The sequence below is a fragment of the Bos indicus genome, chromosome 17 (assembly GCF_029378745.1).
Source record: "Bos indicus isolate NIAB-ARS_2022 breed Sahiwal x Tharparkar chromosome 17, NIAB-ARS_B.indTharparkar_mat_pri_1.0, whole genome shotgun sequence".
NCBI classification, from domain to species: Eukaryota; Metazoa; Chordata; class Mammalia; order Artiodactyla; family Bovidae; genus Bos; species Bos indicus.
The window spans coordinates 62,472,911-62,499,306 of NC_091776.1; the positions used below are offsets into that span (position 1 = coordinate 62,472,911).

A 26,396-nucleotide genomic window follows, 5' to 3' on the forward strand; every position below is an offset into this window, starting at 1 on the left:
GGAAGGCCTGAGGAGACAGAGGCCAGATGGCTTACCTGAGTTGCTTATGTTCATCCAGCTAGGAAAGGAGTCCAGCGGCAGCCAATCCCTGCCCCAGTGCTCTTTGCTTCTTAACCTTTTGTCCATCAAGACACATGTTTAATGTGGACAGAGGACAAGCTCTAGCTCTAATACCTTTTTTTTTTCCTAGTTATGAAAATATGTGAACATTTTGTATTTACTATTGAAATTTTTTTGAAGAAATGAAATATTAACTTTACATTATTAGTAATAACAAATGTCTTGTAATATATCTCGCAACTCATCAAGACCGAACAGTATGTTCATAGAATATAGCTTTATATAAGATCTTTTATTTTCTTCAAAATAGTAAATGGACATTGTTAGAAATCTTTCAGTATGTTTGATTTCTTAAAACAAAAACCAAACAAACAAAAGCCCCAGCAGTGTCTGCCTCCCAACTTGTTTATATCCAGGGTAGTCCTTTTTATTTATTTTTTTCTCTGTTGATTTTCTTTTTTTTTAATCTGTTGATTTTCTTTAAATCACTTTTGGCCAACTGATTGCCTGTTGTGAGCCAAGCCCTTGCTGAATCCTGGAGAAGTGGCAAGAGGCAAGCCTACCTTTCCTTGAGGAGCCTATAGTCAAACAGTAATGATTGTTTTGAGGAAATAAACTTGTACTGGGGAAATCACTTCACCTCTCCAGAGTTTGGTTTCCTCATCTAAATAGTGGGTTAATGATACGTGCCTAACAGGTATCATGAGGACTTAAGGAGGTCATTCACGTGACAGTACCTTGCCTGGTGGAGAGCACACACTCAGGAACTGTTGATTCAGTTTGCGTCTGGGAAACCAGGCAAAACAGTATCATTAGATAAGTAAATTATGGTATGTAGGCCATTAAAGAATGTGAATCAAGAGACAGACTGAGAGTTGAGAGCTGAGATTTGTTAGGAAAGACTCTGTGGAGAATGTGGGATCTAAAGAGGCTCAGAACTTAGGTGATGAAGCTGTAGGTATTATCCGGGTAGGGAATGGATTGGCTCTAATTTGGAGGAAGGGTTTGGGCTTCACTACTTAAATTTCACCAGTTTTTTATTCCCACGTAGTATCTGTATTGCTTCCCCAGTGACTTCACAGAAAATAATCCTGTACCCAGTGGTAAAACCGTATGGGGCTAATCCTTGTTAGCATTACTACTATTTCCATGGCAACCATCAGATGACATATAATCTTAGTGAGGCAAGATGTGAGAAGTATTTTCATCAACAAATGTCCAAATTTACTGGTGGAATGTCCAATGGGAGATTACCCGACCACTTAGCTGCTGTCTCCAAAATCTAAACCCTGCTCTTCCACATTTCCGTGTTTGACATTTAGTAGGAAATATTTTTTTAAAAAAATCTTACTGTGGATTTTTTCCCATAAGGGAATGTAGTTATGCTTGAATTCCATTTGAATAGTTTTTGCAAAATGGGCATAACCGATAACATAAATCTGAGGGAGGAAAAGGCTTTTATATCTCATTTATAAATATTTTTGTGACTATTGATCGTTTGTGACTACTGGTAAGTAATTATGTAGAAGGGTAACATAGACTTGACTCATATTCCATCAGTTTTACTCAAATGAAAGATTTAAAGTAAAATTCTTAATATTTTCCTGCTGAAAACAACTCATCCTGTAATATGGGGGGTGAAAGAGCAGAGGGCAGGTGGGGAAAGGAATCTCATAGAGTCTTATGTTGTTGCTGTGTTTGGTCACTTAATCATGTCCAACTCTTTGTGACCTCATGGACTGTAGCACAACAGCCTCCCCATCCTTCACTGTCTCCCCAGGGTTTGCTCAGAGTTATGTCGGTTGGAGTTGGTGATGCTATCTAATTGTCTCTTCTGCTGCCCCTTCTCCTTTTGCCTTCACTCTTTCCCAGCATCAGGGTCTATTCCAGTGACTCTGCTCTTTGCAACAGGTGGCCAAATACTGGCACTTTAGCTTTAGCATCAGTCCTTCCATTGAATATTGAGGGTTGATTTCCTTTACAGTTGACTGGTTTGATCTCCTTATTGCCCAAGGGATTCTCAAGAGTCTTCTCCAGTACCACAGTTCAAAAGTATCAATTCTTTGGCACTCAGCCTTCTTTATGGTCCAATTTCTCACATCTGTACATGATGACGAGAAAATCTATAGCTTTGTATGGACCTTTATCGGCAAAGTGATGTCTCTGCTTTTTTAATACACTGTCTAGGTTTGTCATAGCTTTCCTTCCAAGAAGCGAGTGTCTTTTAATTTCATGGCTGCAGTCACTGTCCACAGTGACTTTGGAGCCCAAGAAAATAAAGTCTGTCACTGTTTTCACTTTTTCCTTATCTATTTGCCATGAAGTAATGGGACTGGATACCATGATCTTAGTTTTTGAATGTGAAGTTTTAAGTTAGCTTTTCACTCTCCTCATTAGCCCTCATTGAGAATCTCTTTAGTTCCTCTTCACTTCCTGTCATTAGGATGGTATTATCTGCATATATGAGGTTGTTGATACTTCTCCTGGTAGCCTTGATTCCAGCTTGTGATTCATCCAGCCCAGTGTTTCACATGATGTACTCTGCATAGCAGTTAAATAAACAAGGTGTACAGCCTTGAGGTACTCCTTTCCCAATTTTAAACCAATCAGTTGATTCATGTTAGGTTCCAACTGTTGCTTCTTGACCCACATGTTGGTTTCTCTGGAGACAAATATTCTCATCTCTTTAAGAATTTTTTTCAGTTTGTTGTGATCCACACAGTCAAAGGCTTTAGCATAGTCAATGAAGCAGTAGATGTTTTCCTGGAATTCTCTTCCTTTCTGTATGATCCAGTGAATATTGGCAATTTGATCTCTGGTTCCTCTGCCTTTTCTAAACCCAGCTTGAACATCTGGAAGTTCTGGTTCACATACTGCTGAAGCCTAGCTTAAAGGATTTTGAGCATAACCTTACTAGCATGTGAAATGAGCGCAATTGTATGGTAGTTTGAACGTTCTTTGGTATTGCCTTTTTGGGGGATTGGAATGAAAAGTGACCTTTTCCAGTCCTGTGACCACTGCCGAGTTTTCCAAATTTGCTGACATATTGAATGCAGCACTTTAACAGTGTCATCTTTTAGGATTTTAAATAGCTCATCTGGAATTCCATCACCTCTACTAGCTTTGTTCGTAGTGATGCTTCCTAAGGCCCACTTGACTTCATTTTCCAGGATGTCTGGCTCTAGGTGAGTGACCATACCATCATGGTTATCCGAGTCATTAAGACCATTTTTGTATTCTTGTGTATCTTGTATATCTGTGTATTCTTTCCTCCTCTTCTTGTTCTCCTCTGCTTCTGTTCAGTCCTTACTGTTTGTCCTTTAGCATGTTCATCCTTGTGTGAAATGTTCCCTTGAGGTCTCCAATTTTATTAAAGAGATCTCTAGTCTTTGCCATTCTATTGTTTTCCTCTATTTCTTTGTGTTGTTCATTGAGGAAGGCCTTCTTATCTCTCCTGGCTATTCTCTTTAACTCTGCATTTAGATGGGTATATCTTTCCCCTTCTCCCTTGCCTTTCACTTCTATTCTTTCCTCAGCTATTTGTAAAGCCTTCTCAAACAACCATTTTGCCTTCTTGGATTTCTTTTTCTTGGAGATGGGTTTGGTCACTGCCTCCTATGAACTTCAGTCCATAGTTCTTCAGGCACTCTGTCTACCAGATCTAATCCATGGAACCTATTTGTCACCTCCACTGTATCTCCCAGAGTTTGTTCACATTCATGTCCATTGAGATGATGATGCTATCTAACCAACTCATCCTCTTCTGCTCCCTACTCCTTTTGCCTTCAATCTTTCCCAGCATCATGGATGGAGGTGTTAGTTAATGTTAAGGTGGTAGTCATTTTGCTTTATATAAGGATATCAAATCAACATGCTGTTTACCTTAAATTTACACAATGTTACCTGTCAATTAAATTACAATAAAGTTGAAAAACAAGCTATAGATTAAGTGAAGAGATTAATGAGGATTGACAGAAAGTATTTGCACCACATATGACAGAGCAAAGGTTGACGGCTTTGATGTAAGTAAATCAATTTCAAAGAAACTAACAACCAATCCAATAGAAAAATGAGCAAGAGATGTGAACAGTTAGTTTGTAGCAGAGGAAGAACACCTGAATTTATACAAGAAAAGATACTCAAGCTCATTCCTAAGAGGAGAAATACAAATTAATACTATTTTTCACCTACTGGATTACAAAGGCTAAAAAAAATTAATCTGACTAACTGTATTTCTGAGGGTGTGAGGAAACTCAGAGAGGACAAGGGGTAGGGCGTAAATTGATGAAACATGTCTGGAGGATAATTACAGTGACAACTGTATTTAAATTGTAAACATTCCTTGGCTGGGTAGTTCCATTTCTGGGAATTTCTCAAGCAAGTCGTCTAGGATATACTTTGCAGCATTGTTTGTAATAACAAATGATAAGAAACACCCTACATGGTCACTCAAGAGCACTTTTCCTGGGTGCTGTTACAGAGGATCTCCCACACAGATTAGTTCAGTTTGGTTCAGTTGCTCAGTCCTGTCTGACTCTCTGTGACCCCATGGACTGCAGCACGCCAGGCCCCCTGTCCATCACCAACTCTTGGAGTTTACCCAAACTCGTGTCCGTTGAGTTGGTGATGCCATCCACCCATCTCATCCTCTGTCATTCCCTTCTTCTCCCACCTTCAGTCTTTCCCAGCATTAGGGTCTTTTCCAATGAGTCAACTCTTTGCATCTCTTTGCATTAGGTGGCCAAACTATTGGAGTTTCAGCTTCAACATCATTTGTTCCAATGACCACTCTGGACTGATCACCTTTAGAATGGACTGGTTGGATCTCCTTGCAGTCCAAGGGACTCTCAAGAGTCTTCTCCAAAAAAAAAAAAAAAAAGAGTCTTCTCCAACACCACAGGTCAAAAGCATCAATTCTTTGGTGCTCAGATATCTTTATAGTCCAACTCTCACATCCATACATGACTACTGGAAAAACCATAGCCTTGACTAGATGGACCTTTGTTGGCAAAGTAATGTCTCTACTTTTTAATATGCTGTCTAGGCTGGTTATAACTTTCCTGCCAAGGAATAAGTGTCTTTTAATTTCATGGCTGCAGTCACCATCTGCAGTGATTTTGGAGTCCCCCAAAATAAAGTCTGACACTGTTTCCCCTTCTATTTCCCATGAAGTGATGGGACCAGATGCCATGATCTTAGTTTTCTGAATGTTGAGCTTTAAGCCTACTTTTTCACTCTCCTCTTTCACTTTCATCACGAGGCTCTTTAGTTCTTCACTTTCTGCCATAAGGGTGGTGTCATCTGCATATCTGAGGTTATTGATGTTTCTCCCAGCAATCTTGATTCCAGCTTGTGCTTCATCCAGCCCAGCATTTCTCATGATGTACTCTGCATATAAGTTAAATAAGCAGGGTGACAATATATAGCCTTGACGTACTCCTTTTCCTATTTGGAACTGGTCTGTTGTTCCATGTCCAGTTCTAACTGTTGCTTCCTGACCTACATACAGATTTCTCAAGAGGCAGGTCAGGTAGTCTGGTATTCCCATCTCTTTGAGAATTTTCCACAGTTTATCGTGATCCACACAGTCAAAGGCTTTGGCATAGTCACTAAAGCAGATGTTTTTCTGGAACTCTCTTGCTTTTTCCATGATCCAGACGATGTTGGCAATTTGATCTCTGGTTCCTCTGCCTTTTCTAAAACAGCTTGAACATCTGGAAGTACACAGTTCATGCATTGTTGAAGCCTGACTTGGAGAATTTTGAGCATTACTTTACTAGCGTGTGAGATGAGTGCAGTTGTGCGGTAGTTTGAGCATTCTTTGGCATTGCCTTTCTTTGGGATTGGAATGAAAACTGACCTTTACCAGTCCTGTGGCCACTGCTGAGTTTTCCAAATTTGCTGGCATATTGAGTGCAGCACTTTGACAGCATCATCTTTTAGGATTTGAAATAGCTCAACTGGAATTCCATCACCTCCACTAGCTTTGTTCATAGTGATGCTTCCTAAGGCCCACTTGACTTCACATTCCAGGATATCTGGCTCTAGGTGAGTGATTATCTTGGTCGTGAAGATCTTTTTTGTACAGTTCTTCTGTGTATTCTTGCTGTATTCTTCTTAATATCTTCTGCTTCTGTTAGGTCCATACCATTTCTGTCCTTTATTGAGCCCATCTTTGCATGAAATGTTCCCTTGGTATTTCTAATTTTCTTGAAGAGATCTCCATTCTATTGTTTTCCTCTATTTCTTTGCACTGATAACTGAGGAAGGCTTTCTTATCTCTCCTTGCTATTCTTTGGAACTCTGCATTCAAATGGGTATATCTTTCCTTTTCTCCTTTGCTTTTTGCATCTCTTCTTTTTACAGCTATTTGTAAGGCCGCCTCAGACAGCCATTTTGCTTTTTTGCATTTCTTTTTCTTGGGGATGGTCTTGATCCCTGTCTCCTGTACAGTGTCACAAACCTCCGTCCATAGTTCATCAGGTACTCTGTCTATCAGATCTAGTCCATTAAATCTGTTTCTCACTTCCACTGTATAATCAGAAGGGATTTGATTTAGGTCATACCTGAATGGTCTAGTGGTCTGCTTTCTTCAATTTCAGTCTGAATTTGGCAATAAAGAGTTCATGATCTGAGCCACAGTCAGCTCCTGGTCTTGTTTTGCTGATTGACTAGAGCTTCTCCATCTTCGGCTGCAAAGAGGATAATCAACCTGATTTCAGTATTGACCATATGGTGATGTGCATGTGTAAAGTTGTGTCTTGTGTTGTCAGAAGAGAGTGTTTGAAGTGACCAGTGTGTTCTCTTAGCAAAACTGTTAGCCTTTGCTCTGCTTCATTTTGTGCTCTAAGAACAAACTTGCCTGTTACTCCAGGTATCTCTTGATTTCCTCGTTTTGCACCAGTCCCCTATGTGAAAAGGGCATCTTTTTTTGTGTGTGTGTGTGTTAATTCTAGAAGTTGTTTTAGGTCTTCATAGAACCAACTGTTCAGCTTCTTCAGCATTAGTGATTGGGACATAGACTTGGATTGCTATGATGTTGAATGGTTTGCCTTGGAAATGAACTGAGATCATTCTTTTGTTTTTGAGATTGCACCCAAGTACTGCATTTCATCCTCTTTTGTTGACTATGAGGGCTACGCCATTCCTTCTAAAAGGTTCTTGCCCACAGTAGTAGATATAAGGGTCATTGGAATTAAATTTGCCCGTTCCCGTCCATTTCAGTTCACTAATTCCTAAGGTGTCAGTGTTCCCTGTGCCATCTCCTGCTTGATCCCATCCAATTTACCTTAATTTGTCGACCTAACATTCCAGGTTCCTATACAATATTGTTTTTTACAGCATCCACCTTTACTTTCACCACCAGACACATCCACAGCTGAGCCTCAAGAAAGAAGTTCCTGCTCTGGCCCAGCCTCTTCATTCTTCCTGGAGTGATTATTAATTGCCCTCCTCTCTTCCCCAGTAACATATTGGACACCTTCTGACCGGAGGGCTCATTTTCTAGTGTCCTATCTTTTTGTTTTTTCATACTGTTCATGGGGTTCTTGTGGCAAGAATACTCAAGTGGGTCACCATTCCCTCCTCCAGTGGACCACATTTTGTCAGAACTCTTCTCTGTGACCTGTCCATCTTGGGTGGCCCTGCACAGCATGACTCATTGAGTTACACAAGCCCCTTCACCACAAGGATGTGATCTGTGAAGAGGGTAGAGTCTTATAAGCCATAGTAAGGACTTTGTTGCATTTTATTCTGAGTAAGATGGAAAACTTCTAGATGCTTTTAAGCAGTGACAAAATGTAACTTGGGTTTTTGAAAGATTGCTGCTTGGAGAGTAGGCTCTAGGAGGACAAGGCTGGAAGCAAGGAGACCGCTTAGGTGATGACTTCCTGCAGTCAGTAGTCCCGGTGGGTGATGATGCTGGCCTAACGGAGAGTGGTAGAGTAGGGACAAAGAGTAACGGTAGGATGCTGGGTGTTTCTTTTGCTCCATAAGTACTCATGGATGCTTATGCCGAGCACTGTTCTAACAGTGCTTTAAAAAACATCAACTCATTCATGCTCATAACAGCCCTCTGAGGTAAACTTCAGAGGTACAGCCCACAGGATTTGTACATGGATTGGATGTGGGTAGAAGTGAAAAAAGGAGGCGTGTGGGCTAATTCCTTTGTGTGGAGCTAAAACTCCTAAGAATGGAGTTGCCATCTGCTGAGAAAGGGGAGACGCAGGAGAAGCATGTTTGGTGGAGGCCCTAGAATCAGGGGTTCAGTTTTCATGCCCGTTGAGTTTGAGATGCAGTCAGTGATCTAGCTGGACATGTGGAGGAGGTAAGCCTAACCCCAGGTCGGTCTGAGGGGTCTTTTCCTGTGGGTGTGGCTATAGAGTGACATTTTTATTAACTTTCGCATCAGACTTGCATTTGAATACTAGCTCTGTCATTTACTAATCAAGTGTCCAACTATATAACTTACTCAATTTAGCTTCACTTTCTTCGTTCTGTAAAATGTGTTAACAGGATATATCCCGTAGCATTGTTAAGATAGAATGAAATAACATATATTACCTGGAGCGGTGCTCCAACACGGAAAGTGCTTAGTAAATGCTCATTATCTCCCTTTTCTTCAGGTTTAGTTTGTTGCATTCAGTGCAAACTAACAGAACATGAGCTTCTCTTCAGGATAAATAAATAAGTTTTGATATAAAGCCCAAGTGTGTATGTGTGCTTAGTTGTGTCTGAACCCACGTCTCTGGTGTCTCCCGCATTGGCAGGCAAGTTCTTTACCACTGTGCCACTTGGGAAGCCCCCAAATGTTCTCTTGGGAGTGCCTACTTAATGACAAGCTCCGAAAAGGACTTAATTCGAACTCATTTCCTATCAGTCAATAATAACTTTATAAAAGAAAGGACTTTGGTGAGGTTTATAGACGGCACAGGGGAAGAAGTTGTGGCTTCTGAGTATTAGGTTCCACACACAGGCAGACTGAAGGTACAGGGAGAAGCACCAACCAGCAAATCCTCAGATCAGTCACGGCTAATTTACATCAAAGTGGAAGTAAACCCGCCTGAGCCATGGTGATGACCTGTGGGGGAAAGAGTGCCCTTTCCTGAGGATGGACTATTTAAATCAAAGGGAATTATCTCATTAACTACCTGGTGATCCTGCTGGGAATTTGCTAAAGGGACACTTCTGGGATTTAGCTTAATCCCACTTCTATTTCCTCCAACCTTAGCTTGACCACCTCAAAAAGTACACACTTAAGGTATTCAGATTTTATCTCATACAGTAAACATTTGAGTACCTACTATGTGCTGTGTATATTTGTAGGCAAACAAAGATGAATATGAGATACAATTCTTCTCCTTAAGGCCTTCACAGTGTAAGAAAGAAAACACACATGTAAACAAGTAAACAGACTATGTAGTAAGCAAACAAAAAAGAGTATGTAATACTCAAAAGAGCATTATTACAGGACTGCAAATAATGTAGTCGTTTTAACCTAGGAGATTATGAAAGTGATATAAGGGTCACCTTTGAACTGGGTCATTAAGGTTAAGAATTCATCAGGTGAAAATTTTCAGGGAAAGATATTCCAAAAAAAGGAGCATGCCATAAGCAGAACCGTAGAGGCATGTACAGAGAAAAAAGGAAAAGACGTAGTTTGATTGATAATTTTAAAAATAATTGTATTTCTTGTCCGTGTTGGATCTTCATTCCTGTGCAGGCTTTCTTTAGTTGCAGAGAGCGGGGCTGTTCGCTAGTTGCAGCGCTCGAGCTTCCCACTGTGCTGGCTTCTCTTGTTGCGGAGCATGGGCTGCAGGCAGGTGGACTGCGCAGTGGTTGTGTCCAGGCTTAGTTGCTCTGCGGCCTGGGGGTCTTTCCGGACCAGGGATCGAACCCATGTCTCCTGCATTGGCAGGCGACTCTTCACCACTGAGCTACTGGGGAAGACTGATAATTTTGTTTTTATGTTGGTGGGAAGTGACCACCAATTAGGAGAGCAGATTTTCCTTAATCCTTCTCCAGCTCCAAACAGTAACATTGGAACATTCCAACCTTTCTTAAGGTCTAGATGAATCCCCTGGTGGGTCATATGACTAAAAGAAATAAAAAGCATTAAAAATACTAGAATTTTCTTTCTTTATTAGGATTAGCCGTGACAGTTATTTTCTGAGGGAATCTTGAGTGTGTCCCTGGGACACCACCGGTCTTCTGGGAAGGACTCCTAGTGTTTACTTAGCCCAGCCCATTCCCATCACTGACCTAAATTAAAATTTGTTAAGTAGAATGTCATTCAAAGTATCTGTCTTCCCCTTCAGCCTTCCTGTTTATTATGAAAAGGTTCTCAGTTTCTCTTCCAAGTACCTCCATGTAATCTTTTGAAAGCGTAAACATTTCAAATTCTGGGAAATCTGCAGTGCTCACGGTGTTTTCAACCCTGAGGGAACAGGGAAGCCTGTTCCAGGATAGACATGTTCTTGTAGACAATGCAGTTCCTCAGTTTAGCTGGATAGTAATTCTTTTAGCTTATCTTCAGGTCCATGTCCTCACCCCCTTTACCACTGAGACCTTTGAGGTGATCACCACACCCCATCCATGGGCAAAAGAGAGCACCTAGATTCTCTGCCTCAATTCGGGCTGTCCTTCTTGCCATCAGTCTCTACCGCATTTTCTTAGGCTGTTGAGACCTGCCCTCTTTTACGTTTAAACCCAATAATTTTGTTTTTATGTTGGTGGGAAGTGACCACCAATTAGGAGAGCTACACTTTATCCTAATTTTACAAGTGAGGAAACTGAGGCACAAAGCATTGCGGTTTTGCTTGAGGTTGCACAATACTGTAATTGGTAGAGAAGAACTGATCTTTTCAGAGCCTGAATTCGGAAGACAGTTTTTCCACAAGAGTTGAGTCTTAATCTCTGTGTATCCTCAATTAAAAGCATAGAAAGCAAGTGTTTCATCCATGTTGGAGTTAGTGCAAAGCACCAGGCCATCAAGTGAACACAGAGGATTGTGTCATTTTGATTTAAAAAAAAGATTTAAAAAAAAAAAAGCTCTACGTGAATCAAAAGTTCTGATTGTGAGTCCAGTGTATTGGGGATATCCAGGGCTTGTTTTCTGGTATGGGTCCTCGTAGGACATTTAAAAAGGTAAATCCTTTTCTCTGACTTCTGAAATATTTTTTACTTAACGAGCAGTAGGGATCTGACATGGAGTAAAGGCCCTCCTCCAGAAACAAAAGCAGACTGACGTTTGTCCTTTTCTCTTTTTCAATTAAAAGCCTGTGCTGCCAGAGTTGCTGGCCTTTGATACTGAGGGATTACATTTTGACAGTGATTAAAAGGATGACAATAAAACTGTTATTGTGCTCTACTTTTAAAGTTCATTCAAACAGAATTAGACATGGCACCTATCTAGTGGGTGTGCGCCTTCTAAATGTCAAGGAGCAGCTTTCCACGCGTTTCATGTAAGCAGGTATTCCCTCTCGTGAGTAATACGCACTGGTAGTGGCATCAGACTTTCTTCATTCTAGAGGATGAGTTTTTGGTATCCTTGAAAAGCATCTAATATGTGACTCTTTGTTATTGTCTAAAAAAAGAAAAAAATGGTATTGAAATGGAAAGAAACTGAAAACGGTAGTCATGTGTGGTCTTAGGCAAGACCTTACTGTGGTTCACTCAGATCACATCAAAGGCCTCACTCTGTTGACCCAGGCCTCCGTTTCACTAACCACCAAATTAGGGGTCAGGACCAGGTAGTCTCTGAGGTTTCAACTTTGAAATTGCATGCTTTCCTATGAGCACAATTTGGAGTTTTCACTTGATCATAGATAAGAGTAATAGCTATAACTTCTTACATATTTAGTCTGCACTAAACGTTTTATCTACATTACTGTGACTAGAGAGGGATGCCTTCCAGGCCCCAAGAGGGGCTTTATCTGACACTTGGAAATGAATTGTCCAAGGAGACACACTTGCTGATGAAGCAAGACACTATTGAAAAGGGGCCACTTGAGTGGAGAGCAGCAAGGTCAGGGAACCCAGGACTGCTCTGCCTCTTGGCTCGCAGTCTCGGGTTTTATGGAGGAGGGTTAATTTCTGGGTTGTCACTGCCCCATCACCTTGCTCGTGTCCATATATGGTCTGGGCATTTCCAGGTGGCATGAGAGTCTCCCGGTGAAGACAGATTCCAGCATGAGAGTTTCCGGGAGGTTGGCAGGACATACTATGGCCCAGCATCTCCTCCCTCTTTTCGGCCCCTCCCAAATTCTTCAGGTTGGCGGCAGCTTGTCATTTCCTTGTTCCTTATTGGAACCTTCTCATGAGAGACAACTTGTGTAAGTGATTGTTTTCATCCCTGGTCAGGGCAGAAGGTTTCAGTCCATGGTTCCCTAACATTGTTTCATCTTAATGCTAAGGTAGATCTTTTACTCACCATTTTTCAGATGAAGAAACTGGGGTACAGTGGCTGTATAGTTTTCTCCAGATCACTCAACTGTATGCTTGGCCTTCCCTAAGATGTCTTCCTTAAGACATCTGCCGTATTTTGTCTTGAGCGGTTTGTGCGTCTCTCATGCCACCCTCAGCGCACGCCAGAATCCTGTGCCTTGTATTGGCTTTCTTCATGAGCGTTCACCTCATTCTCCTTCCGTTGCTTGAGGGTGGAGATTGTGTCTTGTATTTTTTGTGTACTTCATAGGGACATGAAACTTTGTAAATTTTCAAACTTTAAAAGTTTAAAAAATAAAATACTCTTCCCCTTCAGTCTTTCTAAGCTTATGCTGTCTGAGGTTTGTTATAATTGTTGTATCACTCTCCCCAGCCTCATTATTACTAAAATTTCTGATCTTTATTTGATGTTAATAATACACTTTTTTCCTTTCACCTTTGTCCCTAGGTTGATATTTTATGAATTTATCTATTTTTAAATAAATAACTTTATTTTCCCTCATTATTAAAGATAATACATACTACTGTTGAATATTTCAACTTTACAAAAAATTCTTTTCCAAGGCAAACATTGCTAGGAATATCATGTCCTATAGGTAATTTCTGATAGTATTTTGATGAACAGCTTTCCAGGCATTCTTCTATGCATGTGTGCACCTAAATAAACATATAATGCTTTTTAAAATATGTTACATTGTTGAAATCTTTCCACATTAAGGCAAAGTAATTGATGCATGGGTGACTCACCGGTAGAATTCTTGCCTGTCGTATTGGTGCAGGCAGATTATACAGCATTTGATTGCACTGATACATACAGGCTGCTAATGGTGGACACTTTGGTTGCCTGTAGTCTTCTACAAACAACGCTGCAGTGAACCTTGTTCTACAGGTCTTGAGTACAAAGTGAGTCTCATCTGTCTGCATCACATACCTGCACTAAGATAGTATTAATTAGCAAAATAGTACAGCAGATGTCTATAGCCACACCATTGTCATGTAACACCATAAATTTGCAAGAACCCAATAACCCAGCATGATTAGACGGGCAAATATCTACCTGTAACAGGTATGGAACTTTGGGTTGCTCAGGAAAACTAAGATTCCTATTAAGCTAAAATTAAAAAAAAAAAGCTTGATCAACATGAAATTTATCTTCATTTTGTTAAAATCTTGAATTTTTCACTTGAAAGAATTGTTAGATATTTGTTTCTGTATTTGTTTTGGCCAAAAAAAAAAAAAAAAAGTAGTGGTTTGCATAGCCTATAGAGGATATTTTGTATTCTAAAGTGAAAAACAGAACCTTATAGGAAAACTGATTTTCTGATAAAATATAAACCATTCATTGTGCAAATATGTTTTAAGAACCAGTGATGTACTAAATAATGTTGTGGATACTAGGGCTCAAAGTCTAGCAGAAGAGAGGTTAAAATAGTAAATTATACTTCAAACTAGTTGAAATTCAAGATGAGAGAGAGAGCAGGAAAAGAAAATATTTTTCTTTGAATATTAACCAGCGTTAGGTTTGATTTTGTTTTTTCATTCTCTAACCTTTCTCTGTCAACTGCCTTGCTATTAAAATTTAAGTTCCTGTTTCTTGTGATTTGTTTTTCCATCCTTTCAAGTCATTCTCCCTAAATTGGTATCTCACTTGTTTTACCTTTCAGTTACTTGTTATATGATCCTTATGGATTCCTTCTGGGCCTCAGTTTCCTTGTGTATACAGTGAAGGAGTTCAGTAACTGGTTTCTTTTTTCTAGTAGGGTTCCAGCTCTGAGAGTTCTAGAGACCAGATCTGGCTCAGACAGTAAAGAATCTGCCTGCAGTGCAGGAGACCCAGGTTCAGTCCCTCAGTCTGGAAGATCCCCTGGAGGGAGAGAATGGCTACCCACTCCAGTATTCTTGCCTGGAGAATTCCATGAACAGAGGAGCCTTGTGGGCTACAGTCCATGGGTTGCAAAGAGTCAGACACTGACTGAGACTAAGTGACTAACACTTTTTGTCTTCCTCACTATTGTATCCCTAGTTTGTAGAATAAATCTAGCCACTCTAAAAGTGGAATAAACTTTGTTAACATTTTGACTTTAATTTGGGGGTGTGTGTCTACTCTGGTTCTTTGGAGATTTTTACTTTTTTTTTTCATCCCATGGTAGCTATATTACTATACATTTAGACTTGATTCTTTTTTACTTAATCAAGGGCAGTTTCTAACAGCCATGAAAGAGATACTTAGTTCAGACATTTTTTGAGTACTTATCATATGCCAGGCATTGCGCTATCCACTGGCAATATAAAAATGAATTAGATACCATCACCCCCCATCTTAAAAAGCTTAAAATGTGGTGAGGGAGAAGGATGCAAATGGATAACTGTAATAAAATATAATATGCGTTCTGCTAGAGGTATGTGTCCAGGGCACTATGTGAACTAAAAGGATTGTTTTTTATCGCTGGACATCTTGTGCCATTTTCAGACTGGTTGGTTGTATTTTATATTTTCCTGTTCCATAGAGATATTTTTAATCATGCCTTTTATTTATCTAAACACAATCACAGTTGTCTTATAATCTGTAACTGATAATTCTAGGATCTGAAGTCATTGTGAATCTGTTTCTGTTGTTGCTTATGCTGGTTCTTGCTCATGAATCTTTGTTTCCATGTGTATTTTTGTTTTGTTTTACTATAATCTGCTTATTTTTATTAGAACATTATTTATGGAGATTATTTGACCTTGAATGACGTTCCCATCCTTCAGAGATAACTCGTTTTCTCCTGCAGTGTCTAGGGGCACTACCAATCAGCTGTTTTTTTGTTGTTGTTGTTAAGCAATGTTAGCCTTACAGGGAAGTTAGGGGAAAGATAGAGATTCTCATACACCCTTCTTCTAGTTTCCCCTAATGCTAACATCTTAGGTAACCATAGTAGTTATTGAAACCAGCATTGAGGCAGTATTAGCTAATCCACATACCTTCTGGGATTTTGCCAGCTTTCCCACCTTTGTCCTTTTTTGGCCCAGGATCCAGTTCAACCTCCCATGTTGTATTCATTTGTCATGTTTATTTTGTCTCCTTCAATCTCTGACAGTTCTTCAGTCTTGGTTTGTTTTTCCTGAAGTTGGTAGTTTTGAAGAGTAATGATGGATTATTTTATAGAAAGTCCCTCAATTTGGGGTTTGTCTAATGTTTTGTCATGATTAGGTTATGCCATTTTGCAAGGTAGCACAGAAGTGCGGTGGCGCCCTTCTCAGTGTTCATATTGAGGACACGTCGTGTTTGACATTTTTTTTTAACTGATGACAGTAACTTCTAAGGTAGTATCTGCCAGGCTTCTCCACTGTGAAGTTACTCTTTTCTTCCTTGTGATTAGTAAGCCTTACAGGGAGATACTTTGAGACTGTATAAATACCCTGTTTCTTGTCCAGTTTTTGCCACCAGTTATTAGTGTCCATCCTCCAGCTCTTGCCTGCAGCAGTTACTGCTGTGATGCTTGCCTGCTGGCGATTTTCTGTTTACAGCATTCCTTCTATATTTATTAGTTGGAATTCTCTGTAAGGAAGAGCTGCCTCTTTTCCCTCAGTAACTAATTTATCCAATTATTTACTTATCATTGTGGACTCATGAATATTTATTCTATGCATTTTAATCCATTACCATCATTATTTGTTTCATTGATCAAATGGTCCCAGCCTTAGCCACTGGGAGCTCCTTCAAGTTGAGTTCTATGTCCATTCAGTGTACCTCTCTCATTTATTAAGCACTTCCTTTCTTTCTGGCATCCTAAGATGGTTTAAGCTCATCTTGTATTTTTTCCTCCCCCGACCCTGAAACAAGCCATTTCTCCAAGGAGCATTGTTTGGTTCATTTCTTAGAGATTAGTGTATACAAACCAATGTGTGCACTAAGATGTCATTACTTTTAGGTCCTCTCAGAAGACAGAATTAGGGAATGAGTGTGTAAAAACTTACCTCATTCATAAACAGATGCATATAATCATTTTCTCAATCCCTCCACTTATATATATATGTGTGTGTGTGTTAAACACCGTAAGTTCGTTCTGATGTCTTCAATTCTAATCTAGTACCATAAGGTTCATGTTAGCCTTCCCTCTTTCCTTATTTGTAACTTCTTTTTCCACAGGAAAACGTGGTTCTCATTATCCATGATACATTTACTTATTTGTTCAATTCTATAAACCCAGTAATGTTAGAATTGCTAACCCATACATCTGTGAGAAGCAAGTTATGACCTACAGTTCAGTAGCTCTGTGTAGTTCTTTCTTCCTGAACCTTATAGTACACAGTCAAAGGATTGTTTTCCAAAGCCATTTAACTGAGTTATTTTCTTCTCCACCCACTTTACTTGTGGTTTTGCTGTTCATTTGTGGTGTAATTAGGTTTATTTGTTACTGTTTGTGTTCCATTGGTTGGTTGTAATAATGTGAAGCATTCTTATGATTCCATCACTATCTTGGCAGCTCTTTGACGCTTTTAAGAAGTCTTTTCCATTTTATCCAATATTTTTAGCTGTTTTCAGTAGGAAAGTCAGTCCAAGTAACCTAACCTAACATATTACCAGAAATGAAACCTTCCCTTTGGAAAGGTATTGGTAAAAATCTAACGAACAGAAGCGGAAGATATTAAGAGGTGGCAAGAATACACAGAAGAACTGTACAAAAAAGATCTTCACGACCCAGATAATCACGATGGTGTGATCACTCACCTAGAGCCAGACATCCTGGAATGTGAAGTCAAGTGGGCCTTAGGGAGCATCACTACGAACAAAGCTAGTGGAGGTGATAGAATTCCAGTTGAGCTATTCCAAATCCTGAAAGATGATGCTGTGAAAGTGCTGCACTCAATATGCCAGCAAATTTGGAAAACTCAGCAGTGGCCATAGGACTGGAAAAGGTCAGTTTTCATTCCAATCCCAAAGAAAGGCAATGCCAAAGAATGCTCAAACTACCGCACAATTGCACTCATCTCTCACGCTAATAAAGTAATGCTCAAAATTCTGCAAGCCAGGCTTCAGCAATACGTGAACCGTGAACTTCCAGATGTTCAAGTTGGTTTTAGAAAAGGCAGAGGAACCAGAGATCAAATTGCCAACATCCGCTGGATCATCGAAAAAGCAAGAGAGTTCCAGAAAAAACATCTATTTTTGCTTTATTGACTATACCAAAGCCTTTGATTGTGTGGATCACAATAAACTGTGGAAAATTCTGAAAGAGATGGGAATACCAGACCACCTGACCTTCCTCTTGAGAAACCTGTATGCAGGTCAGGAAGCAACAGTTAGAACTGGACATGGAACAACAGACTGGTTCCAAATAGGAAAAGGAGTACATCAAGGCTGTATGTTGTCACCCTGCTTATTTAACTTATATGCAGAGTCCATCATGAGAAACACTGGACTAGAAGAAGCACAAGCTGGAATCAAGATTGCTGGGAGAAATATCAATAACCTCAGATATGCAGATGACACCACCCTTATGGCAGAAAGTAAAGAGGAACTAAAAAGCCTCTTGATGAAGGTGAAAGAGGAGAGTGAAAAAGTTGGCTTAAAGCTCAACATTCAGAAAACGAAGATCATGGCATCCAGTCCCATCACTTCATGGCAAATAGATGGGGAAACAGTGGAAACAGTGTCAGACTTTATTTTGGGGGACTCCAAAATCACTGCAGATGGTGATTGCAGCCATGAAATTAAAGACGCTTCCTCCTTGGAAGGAAAGTTATGACCAACCTAGATAGCATATTCAAAAGCAGAGACATTACTTTGCCAACAAAGGTCCGTCTAGTCAAGGCTATGGTTTTTCCAGTAGTCACGTGTGGAAGTGAGAGTTGGACTGTGAAGAAAGCTAAGCGCTGAAGAATTGATGCTTTTGAACTGTGGTGCTGGAGAAGACTCTTGAGAGTCCCTTGGACTGCAAGGAGATCCAACCAGTCCATCCTAAAGGAGATCAGTCCTGGGTGTTCTTTGGAAGGACTGACGCTGAACCGAACTGAAGTAAATGCAAATATGTATGGTAGTCTTTTGTTCTCACTAGGCTTCAGTGTGCCAATTCCTCCCAAAGCCTTCCAAAAATAAAACTCAGAAGTTAAGTTTGTTATATATTTATATTTTACTTCAGTTCAGTTCAGTCGCTCAGTCGTGTCCGACTCTTTGCGACCCCATGAATCACAGCACGCCAGGCCTCTCTGTCCATCACCAACTCCCGGAGTTTACCCAAACTCATGTCCGTCGAGTCGGTGATGCTATCCAGCCATCTCATCCTCTGTCGTCCCCTTCTCCTCCTGCCCCCAATCCCTCCCAGCATCAGGGTCTTTTCCAATGAGTCAACTCTTTGCATCAGGTGGCCAAAGTATTAGAGTTTCAGCTTCAGCATCAGTCCTTCTAATGAACACCCAGGACTGATCTCCTTTAGAATGGACTGGTTGGATCTCCTTGCAGTCCAAGGGACTCTCAAAAGTCTTCTCCAGCACCACAGTTCAAAAGCATCAATTCTTCAGCGCTTAGCTTTCTTCACAGTCCAACTCTCACTTCCACACGTGACCACTGGAAAAACCATAGCCTTGACTAGATGGACCTTTGTTGGCAAAGTAATGTCTCTGCTTTTGAATATGCTATCTAGGTTGGTCATAACTTTCTTTCCAAGGAGGAAGCGTTTTTAATTTCATGGCTGCAGTCACCATCTGCAGTGATTTTGGAGCCCCAAAAAATAAAGTCTGACACTGTTTCCACTGTTTCCCCATCTATTTGCCATGAAGTGATGGGACTGGATGCCATGATCTTCGTTTTCTGAATGTTGAGCTTTAAGCCAACTTTTTCACTCTCCTCTTTCACCTTCATCAAGAGGCTTTTTAGTTCCTCTTCACTTTCTGCCATAAGGGTGGTATCATCTGCTGGCCATTACTTTTAGTACTATAAATACCCAAGACAGTAAAAAGGAGACTTATCATATAATATGCTCTCAGTAAGCTGATAGCACCCATTACAAATTTGAAAGTTTTTATCAAGAACAATAAGACCTTGAAAATAAGAAAATAGAGACTTTTGGTTAATTGAATTTTCCAGTTAAGCATAGGGTAATCATAAACCCATTTTTGGTTCAAATTGGTGTAGATTTCCTCTTCTAAACTATAATCATCTACTTTTTCAGTTTTTGCATTCCACCGGAAAACTCAGGCTTTCCATTCTACTTCTATTAGTAGGAAAGCTCTACTACCACCATCACAGTGACATGTAATCATTATAACTGTGCAATCTGGGAAAATCACATATGCCTAACAAGAAGGGAGTGCTGCTGCTAAGTCGCATCAGTCGTGTCCAACTCTGTGTGACCCCACAGACGGAAGCCCACCAGGCTCCTCTGTCCCTGGGATTCTCTAGGCAAGAACACTGGAGTGGGTTGCCATTTCCTTCTCCAATGCATGAAAGGGAAAAGTGAAAGTGAAGTTGCTCAGTCATGTCTGACTCTTAGCAACCCCATGGACTGTAGCCTATGAGGCTCCTCCATCCATGGGATTTCCCAGGCAAGAGTACTGGAGTGGGGTGCCATTGCTAGAGGAAATCATAAGTTATCTTCGTGATGAAATATTATGAAGCCATTTAAAGTGATGACTAAGAAGTATAATAATAAATAATTGGGTTTCCCAGGTGGCGCTAGTGGTAAAGAATCCACCAGCCAATGCAATAGGTGCAGTAGACACAGGTTCGATCCCTGGGTTAGGAAGATCCCCTGGAGAAGAGCGTGGCAACCCATGGACATGAGGAGCCTGGAAGGCTACAATCCATAGGGTCACAAAGAATTGGACATGACTGAAGCAGCTTAGTGCACGCACACACACAATAATAAACAACATGGAAATGTTTTTGATACCTGATGTTTGTTTTTGATATCAGATGTTTTGATGCTAAGTGAAAAAAGAAAAATTTATGTAAGCAATATGATCATGAGTAATTTAATTGTACACACACACAGAAGTGTGTACATACACACAGAAAGATTGGGGAGAAATCAACAAAATGTACTTTGAAAATAAACCCATATTCTGCAATGGAGTTCTGTTACAGAAATTGAAAATTGAAAAATAGGGACTTCCCTGGCAGTCCAGTGGTTAAGACTATGTGCTTCCACTGCAGGGAACACAAGTTTGATCCCTGGTGATGGAACTAAGGTCCCACATGGTGTGGCCAAAAAATAGAAATAAATAAAAATAGGAAATTGAAAAATAAATTTATTTTTAAATTCATGTCCTAATGCAACAGTTTTCAACTGTAGTAAATTACAAATGGTTTTTAATAATTCACCCTTTGTCTTAAATTAGAATAAATTCAAGGTTGTCACTCTGATGTCACTTTCATTTTGTAAGCTTTTTTGAGAGGGAGCAAAGGAGAGTAGAAAGGGAGTGCTGTGTGTTGGGGCTGAGAGTGTCAGGGTAGGAGCTGCAGATCTGGGTACAAATCCTGGCTTCAGCACTGACAAGCACCAGTGTGCTGTGTTCATTATAGAAGTAAAACTGACTTTATAACCTTTCTGATACTTTATTTAGAAAGCATTTAGAACATTAGAGTTACGGACAAACTTCAGCCATCATTATTTCATTTATGTGCAGAAACAGCTAATACTCATTCTGTTAGATCTAAAATATCTGTGCCAGTTTCCATCTCTGAAAAAGAAGGAAATAATATATTTTGGAAGGTGCATTAGCTCCTTGAAAATGGTGCTTATGTGTCTGACCGATGTGTTCCCCTCCATCACCATCACAGACCGGTGACTGGCCTCCTGGCTGGAGGTGGCCAGGGTGTTGTGGGCGAGCACAGAACCAGGAGGGCCAGGGCAGGGCCACTCCCTCTCGGCCTCCACCTCCTTGTCTGCAAAATGAGGCCAGCAATTCCTGCTTCTTTGGGCGGTTGGAGATTCAAATGAGAGCTATAGGTTGAAAGCCTTCGTCAACAGTAAATCCTTGGGTACATCTGAGGAGTCAGACATTTTAAAGAGACATTATAACATAGTGGTTAAGAGCTGAGACTCTGGTGTCATGATGCCTGGAGGAAAGAGACAAATTTCGTTTCTAGGAAGGTTGCTTTGAGAGGAGACTGTCTACAGGAGCCCTTCTGATAACTGGGCCTATTTGTGGTCCCCAGTGCACCTCTTAGGCTTGGTTGTCTCATGATTCATGTCAAGATGGCGATGCTCAGAATAAGGTCCCAGCTGCCTAAATTACCCAGTGCTTTGTAATCTCCAGCATATTTGAAACTCTGATAGTCAACTGAATTTGACGTAGGTGACCAAACTACCAAACTACAGCATTTTTAAGAGGAAATTTTCCTTATGGGCCCTAAATTCTATTCAAAGAAATTTCAAGAGTCATAAATAAAATTGCTTAGTATTAAAAAAAAAAAAAAAGAAGAAAGAAAAAAGTCTAAATTGGACTCATAAAGTTGGTTTCAATAGTGAGTGATAGAAATAGGAAAACCTACTTCAAGGTACTGTATAAGAAGGTAGTACTGAAGTCCTAATTTCAGAGTAAGATAACCCCAAATTGACCGTTCTGATGCTGTCATTCACTGAGATGTGGGGCAAGATCCCTCACCTCCCTGAGCTTGTTGCCTTGAATGAGGGTGATAGGCCCCACTTTGGTTGTGACAATTGAGATAAAGCATTTAGCACAGTTCTTGGCACATAGGGAGCACTTGGTAAATAATACTCATGGTATTTTTAGGCAGGAGCGACTAATATTGTGTTTCTAAGTGATTCGGTAATAAGCTGGTAGTGTCTAAAACTAAAATTAGAATAAGAAAAAAGAGATGGTTTGACTTTTCTTTTGCTGTGTATCTTGTAATTGTTTAAAAATTAGCACTGTGGGTTGATTCTTGTGGCTCTGTAGTCTGGGGGCAGGGAGGGGGGCATGTTTGTTGAATCTATGGGACCAAAAACAGATGGGCAATTGATTACATAGCACTTGAAGATAAAAGGAACTATTGAACGTGTGACCATTACTATGAGAGCCTCATTGAACAGCTCACCTACCATTTCAAGATTATTACCACCCGCCTCCTCTGAAAGCCTTCCCTCACCATTTCTGCAGCTGTGATCTCCCCTGAGAACCCATAAAGCTTACTGACCCCGTTTGGCCTCCAAGAAGCACTGAGGCAGTGAGTTGCCCTGTCTTGTGGCCACCCTCCCCAGGGCTGCGCTCAGGGCTCTGCTCTGCAGGCTTGGCTGGCTGGGCCCTCAGGGGTGTGACAGGGCTTGGATCCTTCCAAGGGCACATTCTTTCAAAACATTCTCCTGCATATTCGAGAGAAGGCGCGGATACACTGAATGGTACTTGGTGTTTGCTGGGTTTCCACTTTAGAGAATAAACAGATTAGGGTGGGAAAGGAGCCCCTCGGCCAGCACTCCCCAGAGAATCGAGAGGTACAGAAAACATCCTTGAGAAATGAACAGCAAAAATCTTAACAGACATGACAGGGTATTTTAAATAGTGCCCACATTGGGAGTAAGACAGATAGATTATTTGCCTGGCCCCCACTAAGGAAATGGACGGGGAAGATAAAGGAATTTCTAAAGTTTAGGTATATTGGTCTTATTCTTTCTTGTAAAATACTGAGACTGTCTCTGAATTTAGTAGATGTTTGTGGAGCTTCTGCTGTGTGCAGAGTCATAATGATAATAACTAACATTTGAGAACTTACTATTTTCTAGGCCTGTTTCCTCTGATCAGCGAAGTGGTCTTAGACCTAGACAGAGTCATTCATGCTTTAGGTAGGGATAGGGGTCAGTCTTGTTTGGGCATGAGAGAACAAAGTGAACGGGGTGGGAAACCGGTTGTTTCTCATCTGTACTTCCTGTAGAATAGAGTTGCAAAGATATGCTTGAGAAATGAAAGGCAAAATTCTGAACGGCGTTCCTTTGTACAACCTCTGAATCAGCCCCATGATCTCTTTTGCTTACAGGCATCAGAAGTTGAGAGACAACTCTCCATGCAAGTACACGCCCTCAGAGAAGACTTTCGGGAGAAAAACTCATCAACCAACCAGCACATCATCCGGCTCGAAAGCCTTCAGGCCGAGGTCAGCCTCCCCAAGCAGCCATGTTGGGCGGAAGGACTTTTCTCATTGCAGGAGCCGTGCCTGGCCTTTTAGACACGGAGTCCTCTGAACAAAAACCTGCCCTATCTAGCATCTCTGGAGAGAGATGTCTGTGAGAAACTGAATGGGGATCGCGCGACCGTGTTTCCCTGGGGAGCCTGTTGTCTAGAGAAGTACGGTTGCTCAGAGTTACTGCCGAGTGTGCTGAAATTAGGGATGACCTACTTTTTACTGGATATGTTGATCCCTCCAAAACATCCTAAACGGAGGATTGGAAAGAGAATCTTCCCTTTCTCCATTCCATTTGGGTCCGCTTCAGTCCCTCTAAATAGGACCTATTATTCTTACCTATAAACCGAGAGTAATATGTCCTTCATCGGGTTGAAGTAATCTACTTCATAGTGTTGATGAGAGGATTTGATGAGTTAACACATGGAAAGCACTGTGTGTGGTGTTTAGAAGAAAGTAGTGTTATTGAAAGCATACAAGAGGCCAGGCGGGGTCTGTGGCCCTGGCGGGCAAGCCAGAGCAGGGAAAGTAGCACTGAGGGGACGAGTCTGTAAGAAGCAGGTTGTGGGGAGGTGAGGAGCGGAGAAGGGTCACATCACCAGCCCAAAGGGGGCCTCTGTGCTGGAGAGGCTTCCACCTCCTCTGCTCCTGAGACCCCTCAGCCAAGTGTCTGAACAACAGCCCTTTGACTGAGTTACATTTTGAGGGACAGTCCAGCGCCACCACCATGGTAAAGGAACGAGCCCTCATGGTCAGACCCAAGAGGCCAAGATGGCTACTCCCCTGTTTCATACATGATGCAAAGATGTTTTTCCTAAAGTCTGTCAATATCTTCTCTTTTCTCCTGGCTCTCACTCCCTTCTTCCCTCCCTTCCCTTGGGATTCCTACGGGTATTGAGCAGCAGGTCCTTGAAGTAAGTAGTTGGTGCTGGTGGGTTTGGCATGCCTGTCTGTGATGGTCTGTGTGCATGACATGCTGTTCAGCCACCTCTGCCAAGGTCCAGCACCCTCAAGTTGTCTGTCTGCCTAGACCCTTGTGACACAGGGTCATGCCCAGGAATGTTTGTGGCCAGATTGGGTCCCAAGTTTCAGGGTGTGTAGGATCGGGTGAGGGAGTTGGCTACCTAATGCCAATTCCCTGCTTCATCTAATAACATTTTTACATCTAAAAGCCAAGCTATGAAATTGTTTATTTCCAGTAAGTCACTTGGAGAAGGCGATATCACCCCACTCCAGTACTCTTGCCTAGAAAATCTCATGGACGGAGGAACCTGGTAGGCTGCAGTCCATGGGGTCTCGAAGAGTCAGACACGACCGAGCGACTTCACTTTCACTTTTTACTTTCATGCATTGGAGAAGGACCTGGCAACCCACTCCAGTGTTCTTGCCTGGAGGCTCCCAGGAACGGGGGAGCCTGGTGGGCTGCCGTCTATGGGGTTGCACAGAGTTGGACATGACTGAAGCGACTTAGCAGTAGCAGTAAGACACTTCACAAAGCTCTGAACTTCTGAGTTTGTTTGTTTTCTGTTAAGGGGTGGGGTTGTATATCAGAACCAGGTTACCTCATGACTTCACTGAATGGGACTTGGGAACCAAAGATGATCCACGGGAAGGAAAATGTGAGAGTCAGAGGGTACTTAAATGCAGCTAGAGTAAGAGCTCCCTTCACGTGGGCAGCGTTGCTTCAGCGTGGAGAAGAGTAGGCCATTCACACAGCTGCTCCGTTGGTCCTTCCCGGGGTGCACACCTGAGAGACAGTGTTCCTTTGTTTGGCCGGATACCTGATCCCTCTGGACAAAGGCCTCATACTTCATTTCCCCAGGATGGCATCTCATCCAACGGAGGGGAGGTGGCCGGGGAAGAGTCGTGCCCTCTGAGCAAGAATTCTAGTCCAGAGAGTGAGAACAGCCAAAGAGCGGAGGGGAGGCAGGTTTCAGAGGACTTGGGACATTCATTTCCAGATCTCTCCTGGAAACGATCTGTGGTTGGTCCCCTTAGTGAACTGTCATCATGCTAGACTAGAGATCGTAGAGCACATCTGAACCACGCCAGGAGAATACTCGCAAGAAATGGGGTAAGAGATCAGTCTAGCAGGGAACTAATAATGGGAGGAGCCGAGGCACCTACAGGACTCCTGAAGTCCCCCAAGGCCACTGGCAGTTGAGGGGACTCGGGATGGTTCCTGCAGGCCCCTGAGCAGGGCAGGGTTCCTGGGCTGGAAGCATTGCTGGCCTGGGGGCATGCTGGGTGGCGCTCACCCTGCAAACCTTGAAGCCACAGAAGACTTGGCATCTCTTTCCTCTTTTCCTCTGTTTTCTCACTGAAACAGAAGAGACAGAACAGACTTTCCTAAAAGAAAGTCTGTATCTCTCTTGTGGCTGGCTAGATACTCAGTGTACAAACATATCAACCTGTTTAATAAAAGGAGAAAGATGGCTTCTATTCACTAGTTTCTTGCTGAAGCAGAAGATACCTTGAGTAAAATCAGTTATTTACTTGTCAGTGTCCTGTTCCCTCCCAGGGCAGGGGCTGATGCAGGCAGTGCTGTTTTCTGTATCCTAGGGCTCCCCCATTCACCTGGGGCCCTGGGTCTGAGCCATGACCTCGAGTGCCAGACCTGCCAGCGGTGGGGGAAGGACAGAGGAGAGAGAGAAGAACATGAGAGTGCAGTGCCCCAGGGGCTGTCCTGGGCCTTGTCTTAGGCTCGGGACTTGAGAGAAGTGTCCCACAGGTTAGGTTCCACTACCCCACCAGCTGTTGGGTTGGAGTAAAGTCGTAGGCAGGGGACTTC

General features: G+C 41.7%; 1 protein-coding gene across 3 annotated transcripts in view; it reads left to right on the forward strand.

The window, feature by feature from the left end:
* Positions 1–26,396, forward strand: part of BICDL1 (BICD family like cargo adaptor 1) — an 80,236-nt gene that overhangs the window by 28,690 nt on the left and 25,150 nt on the right. For all 3 annotated transcript variants that reach the window (XR_011561292.1, XM_019977669.2, XM_070770170.1), the window contains exon 3: positions 23,462–23,578. Coding sequence is in view for 2 of the 3 variants with exons in the window: in XM_019977669.2 (XP_019833228.2) it covers positions 23,462–23,578 (117 nt within the window). In the remaining variant the exon portion in view is untranslated. The remainder of the gene's footprint in view (positions 1–23,461; positions 23,579–26,396) is intronic.